Source organism: Melanostigma gelatinosum (assembly GCF_949748355.1).
Source record: "Melanostigma gelatinosum genome assembly, chromosome: 3".
In the NCBI taxonomy this organism is placed as follows: Eukaryota; Metazoa; Chordata; class Actinopteri; order Perciformes; family Zoarcidae; genus Melanostigma; species Melanostigma gelatinosum.
The window spans coordinates 13,448,661-13,461,224 of NC_136636.1; the positions used below are offsets into that span (position 1 = coordinate 13,448,661).

Here is a 12,564-nt window from a genome sequence, read left to right on the forward strand (position 1 = left end):
AGGAGCCACGGTTTCTCTTTTTTTTGTCTCTGTTGGGTTTACCAACAATACATTTCATCAGCTGACACATTTGTTGGGTACAACAGAAGCTAATGGCATCAGTATAATTCAAACAAAGTGCTTGTCAAATGAACAATTTGATTTGACAAGCACTGTCTGACAATTTATGTAACTTTCCCGAACTGACAATCCAACTTTGTTGGTCTCCTAACTCTCCATCCAGCACCACCGTGCGGTTGACGCCTTTGTATTTTAGTTAAACGTCTAAACAATCATTAAAGTGAATCAAACTTAAAGTGACATCCATTGTAAGTTTAGTCAGGTTCAGACGGAAATCTAAAATTGCAGCAGAGATCTGCGGGCTGATGAAGAGTCTTTTTGCCTCCTGATTGGAGAATTACCACCATCAGGTTTCTCTCGATGAGGCCAACTCCTAATTTTCGCATAAGATTACTGGATAGAAACGTGCATTTATTCCTAATATACTCTTGCCAATTTTCATGGACTAAATATGAGTATGACATCATGCTTTTTGCTCCACATCAAAGTCTGCCCATCTGGTACACTTTTGCCTCCCGTCATGGTCTTATGACATGTCGTGCAAAGTTTGTTTCAAGCAAATCTCTGAGTTTAGACATGTATGGTCCAGCGAAGGTACACCATACCTCAGGTGTTTTGTCCCTCCTTCCCTCTTTCCTGCCCTCCCGGCCTAGATACCCCGCCTCTCAGATTTCCTGGGGGCTGAGCCCTGGGCTTTTTGTCAACTCTGTTATAAGATAGTGGGGCCCAGACGCCCAGTCCCAGGGGCCCTAACACACAGGACACTAGCCTAGTGCCTACAGTGTAGCTCTGTGGAGCAGATGTATTTCTCCCTCCCTCTCTCCTCGACCCTCCCTCCTTCTTTCATTGGTGCAAACTGCAGAAGAAAAGAGGTGATTGTTTGAAGACAAGAGGGATGAATTTGTCTGCCTCAGACAGGAGAAGAAAGGCGGTTTGAAAGGGACTTGTCAGTGGTTGTGGATCGGATGGTTGGAGGGTGTCCCACTTTTCAGAGAGAATGCACTGTGTGTCAGCATGTTCTACCTTTTCTGCAGAGCCAGGTCGACGGTGTGTGTGCCTGTACAGTGTGTGCCTGAGTGTCATAGGGTGCACAACTGTGTGTGTGCATCACTTCTCCAGCATAGTTACATGAAGATGTAACGCCCAGATTCCTCCTTTCTGTCAGAATTTATCCTCATAAGTGTTTCCTGTAAGTCTTCCAGTTCCTGTTTAGAGGACGCTTTATCTAACTTTGTAGTGTCTACATTATAATACCTCCTATTTTCTATTGGAACAGCGCATCTGCAGCACATCCCCATGTCCACACTCACGATGGGACTCAGTGAGAGGATGCCACTGTGTCTCTGTGGACATGAACGTTTTTATTCAGCTATGTTTCGTTCATTTTCCCTCCGGGACGCAGGCAGATTTTATCACATTTTCTGAGCATCACTGATAGTAGCTTTCTCTTTCTCTTCCCTCTCACTGTTTTTTGTGCATGTTGGTCCTCTTGAGAACCCAGCAGAGGCAATAACTGTTGTGTATCAAACCCAGATCTCACTGAAGCTCATACCAGATTGCAGCAGAGTCCCGTTGGTGCAGATTGGACATATCTCACATCCCCTAGTCCTCCAGGAGCACAGTGTGGGACCATTTTGTTGAAAATGAATTGACTACATCACAGGTTTATTTGTCTCTCGGTTCCTGCAGGGACAAGAGTGTAGAGATGCATTTTGTTTTGGTAAGCAGGGTCATGCAGTCTTCTAGGAGGTGCAGTGGTACTTGAACCATCTACTATACAGCAACATGTTTTCAGAGGACAAGAAGAGGTCATTTATTTTGTTAATTAAATTAATTAAATTTCCAATTACTACTTCCCCTATAGTTTATTGTATACATATTTAGTCCTTAGACCGATCATACGATATCCTAAACGTCAGCATACACGGCACCAGTACTGAATGTGCCGATCATACCAATATGCATCCCTGCTCACCATGCTATAGAAGTTTACACGACACTCAGTTTCCTACAATTCTCCTATTAGTCACCTTTGTGCTAAAGCAGCTAGTTTGTAACATATCTTTCATTTTTAAGATAGATTTTAGGCTCTTCATGGTCACTGTTAATTAATATTAATATGGGTGATAATGTTTCAACTTTCTACTCATTTCTACTCAACAATATTGATTGTTTTCAAATATGTTTTTTCAAATGTTTAGGCAACATTTAATGTTACTTAGTATATGTTACGGTCTTCTGTTTAATAAGGATGAAAAATGAATATTTGTGAACATATTACTGCCCTCCCAAAATCTCTGACATGATTCAATCACTGTTTTTAAAATGATGATTGACACAAAAGTTTGCGTAAACTGATTTATTACATGTTCACCTCTTGATGGAGTGAGACCTTTATTACAAAACTATCAACAGCAAATAATTAGCTTATCAGAACAGAGAGATTGCAACACTTCTACATGTGTATTTGGTGGGCCGACATAATCTGCTGTGATTTACAAGCGACCTCTGAAATATGAACAACTACAGTGTAGGATCATTTATGTCTTTCATGTTTTACTGATCTGGGATCTGACTTTCTGTGTTAAAGGTTTTCTACAACATAGACCAGAGAATCCACAGTAGTAGATGTGTTGTTTTCTCCTACTTTTGGTGACGCCCGCTCCCTTCCTCATTATTAGGGCTCTGAACTGGATGAAACTATGCTCCTTCCCCCTTTCATCTCCTTTATCACCATCTCTCTGCTAACTCACTCCTCTGGAGTCTGTTTTGGGCTTGTTCTCTATTCCTTTAATTGACTTCAGTAGAAAAACAAATCGTTTAATAAGGAGGGGGCGCTTGTGCAAAGGTGGGAGCCATGAATCTCACTGGTGATTTAGGGTGGCCACCCAGTCCCAAAACATCTCCTCCACAAAGGTCCTCAGAGAGGTTCACCTTGAAACATCACTTGGCTGCTTTCTATCTCCCTTTTTATTGGAAAATCTTTCGCTTATATTTTCGGCGAGGACGTGACATTATAAAAGTGTCTATGTATAAGTCTGAGTGTGGAGTGGGAGGGCCTGAAAGAATGACGGAGTAAGTGCTTCCAGGGTGAGAGGTCCGGTAAGTCTTGAGAGGAGGCTGCGTGCTGCACTTGGGTTGACCCTTAACTGCGGGTCGTCAGGCTCACTGTCGTAGCCTCGGGGCAAAGACGAGACTGAACATTGTGAGATTTAAAAAAGAAAATGTTTTTACGGCATGTACTGATCGACTGTCTAGTTTGCATTACTGCTGATCATTTTCCAAATTATTCCACACTTGTTTACCATGACAAAGTAATTGCTATGGAGGCAACATTCACAGGCTTTTAATCTGCTTGAGATAGGTAATATCTAACAGTGGATGTATTTTTTCAGTTAGTGGTGTGTGGTAATGCAGTTTAATAATGTGATATGTTTTAAAAGGTTTTGAACCTTACAATGATAATGTGAGCAGATGTGTTCACTGTGATTAATTGCTTATTTTAAGATAGTTTATGGGTTCATTTCATAACTTAGAGCAATGATGGTAAAAATGCTTGTAAAAGAGGAACATTTTTTTAAAGAACATGGTTAGCAGTGATGTCAAATATATCTTTCATAAAAGGACATGACTTATATCACTGTGGTAATAGCATCATGTAACAGAGAATGAGACCACCCATTTAATGAGAGTAATACCCGTGAGCAGATGCAACTGGTTAAGTAATTGTGGGAACATATGGCTCAACCTGCTCAATTCCTGTCAACAGCCCCAATCTCCAGTGCTCAGTAAAGTAACCTGTTCATTAGAAAGTGGTGGTTCATGTCAACAAAGGTTAGAAGGGTAACTTGAAAGCATTGATATTGAGCATCACCAAAAAGGTGTTCCATAAAGGAGGGGATCACCTGTTATGCTGCCAAGCAGGTTTTATGAGCGTTACAAATGCCCTGCATGTCCCAGTGACTTTAGTAAATATAAATACCATTTATATCGTTTGTGAACGAGAAGATGTTACGTTTTTTTAATTTAAGGAAATAAATGTTCTCAGTCATTACTGCTAGTTTTATATGGTTTCTTTATTATCAACAGTATACAATTGCCTCCAGACTTTCAGCTTTTCGTGACAGGTAGCAGGTAATAGTAAGCATGGATTCTCTGGATGGTAGAAGTGTTGATCAAAAGTTATGATACAGAGGTGAATAGAAAGTTGTACATATACATCGTGTTTCCCCAGCTGTGAAGATGTTCCTCACATAGTGACATTAGCACCGCCTGAATGTAAAGTGGCTTATAGCCTTAAAACTGTGAAAGAAATAGTCCGACATTTTGAGGCCAATACGCTTTAATACTTTCTTGCAGAGATTGAGAGGAAACGATTGATACCAATCTCGTGTTTGTACGGTAAATAAGCTACAGCCAGCAGGTAGTTAGCTTAGCTTAGCACAAACACTGGAAACGGCTGGCAATGAGTTTTCCAAAGCTAACAACATGCGCCTATCATCACCTCCAGAGCTTGTCTGTTTCATCCATACAAATAACAAAGTGTAAACACGGTGCCTTGTGGTTTTACGGAGGTTTATGTGTCGGACAATTTCCTGGCCTGGTGCAGTAACTTCTGGGACTCCAGGAAATTAGCCAAAGGATGTTATAGGTGTTGGTTGTTGGATTTTGTTACCTTTGGTCAGACTTGCTGTTACAAGTCTTTATGCTAAGCTAACCGGCTGCTGGCTGTAGCTTCATATTTATACAAAAAATGAGAGTGAAATCAATCTTCTCATCTTGCAAGAAAGCGCATAAGCATATTTCTGAAAATGTCTCCACATGTAAACAAGGATGCGTAGAAAGCTACAGAGCTTTTAATTGTATTATTTAAACATTCACGTTCATGACGAGGGTCAATTGTATCTGTTCATTGTGGTACCATGTCCCATTATGGCACGGAGGACAGCACAATTAGCCAAATAAATGTCTGTATGTGTTCTTAGTATGAAGACTGAATGATTGAATATTGAATAGAAGGAGCAGCGGGGTAATTAACTTGATCTCTTTATTTCTTACGAGTATAAATGTCAACCAGCTCAAAGATAGTGCTTCAGCTAAAAATATATTCATAAATGGGATAACAGTATCCACACTATGATTCAGGTGATATAGTAAAAGAAAAAAGGCAGTGTAAATAAATTATCTGAATAACAACAATAATTATAATAACAATAATTATAATAAACAGTGTCAAATTAGGATTCATAAACCTTTTTTGTTTGGTTTCTTTCTTTTGTGAAAATTCCTTTAAAATTGTCCATATAAGCAAAAAAAAAATCCAGCATATTTTCATTTAATGTTACGAAGGTGATCTCCCTTGCTGGAGACGTCCTCTTCGGTCTCACACATTTACAATATTCACAGTTACTATAAACCTGTTCGGCACACACTGAGCCACACTGCAGTCAGTCAGGCTGCCAGTGGGGACAAAACTATGAGGTGCAATGACATTTTTGTTGTGTTTACATGTGGGTGCCTGGCCGACAGGAAGCAGAATATCCCTCTCTGACTTCCTCCATCAAAATAGGTACCTATACATAAGGAGTACAACGATTATTTCCTCCCATGATACATCTGTTCTCCAACATACCATTGGTGTAATCAATCAAGAGACAATCAAGATGAAGACACACAAACTGCATGTACATTGCACACACTGTCCTCTAGTGAGACCCTCATCCCCGTTCACACAACCCTCTCAGGGTCGCCGAGCGTTATGTTAACCCCTCTCCTCGCCGTCTCAGCCCATGGCCGTCACCATGTTAGAGTGGTGCGGGTGCCCAAAGGAAGGGTGTATCGGGGTGGGCGTAGGAAGCATGTGTCCAGTGTGGCCGAAATGCGGCAAGTGGCCCATGGACATGTGTCCGGCCAGAGAGCTAAAAGGAGTGCTCTTCTCGTGCAGGCTTTTGGAAAACTCCTCGTAGCTGTCGCAGCTCCGCCTGCTCTTCTTGGATTTGTGGGACATTTTTCGGTTGCGTGTCTGTATTCCCTCCTTTTTCATGGTCAGAGGCCGGTTCACCTGTGTAGAGAGGGAGAAGTGAGGATGTGAGTGATCTGGTTAAAGTTTGGAGCGAAAGTTAAAACCCAGAAATGATTAATTTTATAAATGTAATCAAATACATTTTTAAACATGGTATTTCTGACTTTTTTAAAGGATAAAAAGAAATGCTATATTGTTGTTATTGTCAACAAATGCCATGAAAAGACATAAATGAAAATGGCTGAATAATTATCTAAAACAGCTGGGCACTGTGGTTTGTACCAAACATTACTCAAAGAGTATTTGTTGGGGACTATTTTCAGCTGAAGATTAATACACATTTGGTGCTCTATTATATCTGCCGAAAGCTGCATGTGGAGTTGTGTGGCTCATTGATAATTTGTAATAGTTTTCTGACAAAAATGGAGGTCAATGGCATAAAGACATGACGTATATTGGACTTTGGCTACAACGCATTTGTTGACAGCAAGAAACATATACAACATCAGATTCATCCTTTATAAGTATGCTTCCCCAGCACCTATTATCAACCTTGATGACTCCAGTCTTAATACTATTCATGTGGAGCCTTGTGGCTGTCCCACTCAACAACAGTCCCACCATTGTGACTCTCAAGGGGATTACGCCATGGAAACAATAAAGCACAAAGAAAGAAAACACCAACGAGTCTGACAGTGTCTGAGAGTAAAGCAGCTCTCTCTCTCTCTCTCTCTCTCTCTCTCTCTCTCTCTCTCTCTCTCTCTCTCTCTCTCTCTCTCTCTCTCTCTCTCTCTCTCTCTCTCTCTCTCTCTCTCTCTCTCAACAATCAGTGTGACCTGCCGGCCTACTTCCCGTCTACTTGACCCTGTCGGGCCCAACTTGCCGTTCAGCAGTCAAAGACTTACGTTATGCAGTTTATAGTAGAGGCCGCAGGCATTGCACACTGGGTCTCCATTTGCATTGCGCCGCCAGAGTGTGGTGGTTGTCGTCTGACAGTTAGCACAACAGGTGCCTGCTCGTCTGGCAGCAGACTGTGGAAAGATATTAAGCTTTGATTAGAGCTCAACATCACAAGCAGACAGCACAAGTCACATAGGAGTACGTTTAAGAATATTCAGTATGTAAAATGTATGATCATAGTTTAACTTCCTATATTGATTTAAACTTGTCATGACATAGGGCCACAAATAATGGTTATTATATCAATAAATATTTTTTCTTTAAATTCTTTAGCAAAGAAAACCTCATAAAAATAAAAATGGCCATCACAAGTTCCTGGGGGCTTGTCTTTTTTTTGTCGGACCAAAGATATTCAGGTTATTGAGGAAAAACAGAAAATGTTCATATTTGAGAGTCTGGAATCAGGAAATCTTTTTTAAAGTTTTTTCTTAAAAAAAAATACTTTTCATGTCTGGTGGAAAATGTATTAATCAACTAAACATTGCAGCTCTAGTTGACGTATACATTCTGTTTTTGGGAGTTACATCCTCAATATTTTGACCAAAGATTTCAAATGAAAATGTAAATGATACGGTAGGCTTTATTTGTTAGTACACATGCTTGATTAGCATGCACAAAGCAGTACTGCATTTAAGATGACGAGTGAGGAGCCCTAACAGCCAGAGGCTCATGATGGATTCTTCACCTGATTATTTCATGCTTTTACCTGAGTTAGGTCTAATTTCCAGGAAATGAATCTGCACCTTCAGTGAAAATGTTCTAATGAATGTACTAGTAAACTTGAAATCACCTCATTATTTTTAGAATCATCATCCCAGCGTTTTTTTCATAAATACTGTCAAACCCACTTTCCCAATCTTCTCCTTCTTTTTTTTTAACGTTCACTGTGCTGCACTTTCTCTGTGGTGGACAGAGCGTTTGACCACGACGGAATGAGGTGTGAGCCTATCGTTATGAGGCCGCAGGAGGAAACAGGCGCTGGCCCTGCTCATTTATCTGGACCGGTCAGATATCCGGATAGGAAACAACTGGAGAGCTGCTGCCACTGAACAAGGCGCTCTGCTCTGCGAGCTCCGGCCGTGCCATACGGAAACCAGGCCTGATATATGGCTGTTTTATATGCTATTATAGCAAACAGACGCTAAAATAAAACACTTGTATTGTTTGTGTCAAACAGGCAGCTGTTTGCGTACGAGGTCTGCAGGTCAGTATCGATAGATTTAGACCTGTTTAGTCGCAGCGATGCAGACTTCTCAGTTCGCATGCGTCAACAAACAGGCTGGTCATCTGAAACTCATCTTAATGATTCGAAATGACAAGCACAATATTCGCAAAATAATATATTTTGTTGATTAGTCTTATTTGATTTGATAGATTTGTTGCTCACCCGTAGCATTTCCTCGATTCATTTTATTTTCCTTCAATGAGTGTGGAGTTGCGCAGTTTTATCGTACGCTACGTTTGCATTCTTCAGTTACAAAATCCTGCTTTGATTGGGACAAACGCTACTTTTGTTTCTATTGTCTCGCTTTTTCCATGTAATTTCCTCCAGGATTCCAAAATAAAACCATTTACTACATAAGTCCTGTTTTAAAGGTGTGATGGCCCACTGCCGTATTGTCAATTAAGCTACTGATTTAATGAGCAGCGTCTGTTGACTTCCGCAAATACTGCGTTCATTTCAGAGCTGGCTCCTGCTGCATCACAACACAACTTCTGCACATGGTTGCATGAATACATTGAGGCTGAAAATATATAGCTCGACTTTTAAATTATTAGGAGAATGATCAAATATGAAAGATTATTTCAGGCTGTTCATGATTGTAGCCATTGGCATTGGCTTGTGTGTTTAAACAGTTTTAAAGATATTTGTAGGATGAGTGAGATGCAGCATCAATGATGTTTGAAGTTCATGATGGAAAATAACTGCTCTGTCACTTTACATTGAGACACTCACTGTCCTTTAATAAATAAATAAAACACATCTCCAAAATGTCAACTTTGCTTGGTAACCCAAAAATGCACATTTATTCCTTCCGTTTATTTAAAAATTCAAAATCATGTGTTTTTTACTGGACAAATTCTTACTGAAACACCTCGTCCTACAAATAAAACTAAATAATCACAGCTTTTATGAGCCATACACTGTCAGTGAGGTCCTTGAGGTGTTGTTTTGAGGGACGGGGGTGCTGGCCCTGCTATCAATGATAGGATCAGAAGTGATAATGATAAGAGAAGCAACTCAGATAGTCCCAATGCTACCAAGCATGAAGGAGCAAGAGGTGAACGACAAGCACAATTCCTGGAAACTGATTGGAAAAATATAAAAGTTCCTTGAATTGTATACCTTCTCCCCCTCTCCTTCCTCCTTCCTCTTTTTATTTACTGCCACCTCCAACACACACACACACACACACACACACGTTCACTGCCCCTCTCTCGTAGACACTGATGGGACTCACCAGCCTGCGTTTGGGTTTGATGAGTGGCCTGTTCTGGCCGTTCATCTTGTGGTACAGCCCACAGGCGTTGCACAGGTAGTGTCCAGTGCTGTCACGTCTCCACAGAGGTGTAGAGGTGGCTCCGCAGTTTACACACTCGCGGCCCTCTGAAGAAAAACAAAGTGACTTTGTGATATTAAATGTGATACCTGGCTGGAATACAACTTCCTCCTGCTCTTTGATCTTTGTGTTAATGATGAGTGTGTGTATGGTCACTAAACTATAAGATACTGTCTTATGTTGATCATCTTTTTTCTAACAGGGATTCAAACATTTTATGTTATGGTATATGCATGCACACTGATTTGTGTGGGCACATCAGATTATATATAACTTTATATAGAGAGAGTAAAGAGAAGAAAAAGTAGTGGAGTGGAGTATAAAGGGTAATTAGGCATTAGCAGAAGCACTAAACAGCTAAAAGTCTCAGAAGCATTAGTTGCAAAATCAGTAACATATTCCCTCTGTGCTGTCAAGCGAGAGCAGCAATAAAAGATATGTCCTGTAAAACAGCCTGATGGAGAAAAAGTATATATTTTATAAATGCAGAGCCAATTAATTCCACTTGACAAAATAAATGTGTATATGCTGAAAACATTTTAACCCCTCCAAGCGCCTGATGCAAACTACAACCATTAAAGACAAAAAATAATCATTTAGGTCTATATTTTTAGGATATAAAAACGTAAACTTCAATAAATGTAATAACAACATTAATCATTTAGTCATATCACCTATAATTAATAATAAAGTTGTAAAACTACATTTGCAGCCAGTTGACATGCCAGCTCTTATTTGATTAAAACACGTTATTCAAAGTGAGTTTAGGTTATCATCCTGTTAATGAACGGGTTAAACGCAGGTTTAAACTGGGAGTATCCTGGTCGGTAATCAAATAATCAGGACAATGTCAGTGTCTTATGTAACAGAGAAGCGACTTCTAGCCTAAATACTGAGGTTTTTTTGGCTCGGTGCACCTGCAGATCTTCCTTTCACACCTCTGGGCTGGTTCCAGTTCACTGTTCTGCTGCAGCCAGGAGTAATTACAGAGTCACGGTTAACACAAAGAGGATTATCAACGTCGCTCTGTGTCAGAAGACTGTCGAGTGCAGGCTTAGGCCTCTGCAAGCATTCATTGCAAAATAGTATTATCCGTATTATTTATTTGGCTATTACTATTATTATAATAATACAATTTCCAAAATCATAAGGAAGCTCAAATCACAGCCTACACATTAGGCTGGCTGTGTTTAAAGTCACAACGAATCAAAAGAAAATCTTGTACCATTTGGAATATATTTACTGACTTTGACAGGATGTTTTAATTTTAAACAGTAAATTATATTAGATAGCAGGAGAGTGTTCTTCAATAATTACCATTTATTTTGATTTGATCATTTTATAGCCTAGAGTTGTGATAATAATAGTATATTGGCTAAGATTCATAAACCTCTCCAATATTAATATGCAGTTTAATTGTGTATGTTTGTGTGTGTGTGTGTGTGTGTGTGTGTGTATGTATGTGTGTGTGTGTGTGTGTGTGTGTGTGTGTGTGTGTGTTATGTAACAAGACCGTAAAATGATCCTTTTAGGAATATTTACAGAGTCAAATGTTGCATATAAAAACAAAACGATGCAAAGCTGCACTATTTGGTCAATAAACTCACCACAGATACACAAATAGAGTGCCATGGGATGATTCAAAAATGCATTACGTTATTTTGTATTTGCCTGAGACGAACTGTTTTTTAGTTTTAGTTCAGTTTAATTGCCACTGATTTGCTACAGAACAGCAGAGCGACTATAGGTCGTTAAATAAACTCACAGATAAGCTTCTAAGTCCAAATGCTGTCTGACTATTTTCAGATTTCATTTATTTTATTTTTAAACTCGTCTCCGGTGTGTTTGCAGTGGACTCACCGATGCAGGACCGTGTCTTGCCTTTGTTCCTGCAGCTGAAGCTGGATGAAGCTCCCAGCAGGCTGCCCGGGTGAAACAGACTGCCGCCGTACTCGTGTGCCGGGAGGGAGTAGGGATACGTCGGTATGGGATGGTGGGTGGAGGGGGTCTGAGCGCTCATGGAGGCTAGACTGCTCCTCAGCGAACTGGAGTCCTCCAGCTTCATCCCTTCCGATAACGACACATGGTATTTGATAGATTCCTTCTCGTCCATTCTGGAGGCGCAGGGAGACGCGGCCCCCCGGGTCCGGCGATACGTCCTTTGGTGGTGTAGGGGGGAAAGTGTACAGATGCGGGCTGGAGTGGGACGGCGGCGTTAACGAGGATGCAGAGATCGTGTTTGAGTTGCTGCTGCACGGGTAGACGGCAGAGAGTCCGCCAGGAGACGCGGATCCGGGATGGTGGAGGCTGGGCTTGCTGAAGGGGCTGACGGACCAGGCGTTGTGGTGGTGAGCCGACAGGGCTGCTTTCCCTCCGTCCAGCCATGAAATCCCCGGGCTGTGGATGAGATGAGTCCCCGTCAGACGAGCTGAGGAATAATACAAAAGACAAAGACTGATTTAGCATTCAGAGAAACTGTGTGGTGTTTTATGTCACATGCGAGTTTGAATGCAAAATAAAGACTTGTTGATTCACCGGACACAACTGGCCTGATTTAAACGTGCAAATAAAGTATCCTGACACATATTCAGAAAATAGACAATATATTCCTGATTGCACACTTATTTATTTCTTAAATGTGAATTCTTTTGTAACAAAAAAAAAAAAAGAATCCCAAATTTGTGGGATAATGTAAAAAAAAATGTGACAGCGTGAATGTAACAAGCCAGTTTATGAGACTCATGAGCCAGCAATTATTCACAAGGCCAAACATTATTCATTTTAATTAAAGTTTCAAACTGCAGAAAACTGACAGATGATGTGTTAAAATAGATGCAACGATCTGACGAGTATCATAACACGCGTACAGCAATTGTTTGCAGAAATGTATATATCATTTTGCTTATAATAATTTCCATACTGCAAAAGCCAACTAGTTTGTGGCTTGTGTGTAGGCCTATT

At 40.5% G+C, this 12,564-nt stretch overlaps 1 protein-coding gene across 1 annotated transcript in view; it reads right to left on the bottom strand.

Moving 5' to 3' along the window:
* Positions 1-5,842: 5,842 nt before the first annotated feature.
* gata2b (GATA binding protein 2b) overlaps positions 5,843-12,564 on the bottom strand; it is a gene marked incomplete at both ends in the record, with an annotated part of 15,320 nt that continues 8,598 nt past the window's right edge. Inside the window, 5 exon segments of the mRNA XM_079266078.1 lie at positions 5,843-6,121; positions 6,988-7,113; positions 9,505-9,650; positions 11,464-11,743; positions 11,745-12,031. Coding sequence (XP_079122204.1) covers positions 5,843-6,121; positions 6,988-7,113; positions 9,505-9,650; positions 11,464-11,743; positions 11,745-12,031 — 1,118 coding nt within the window.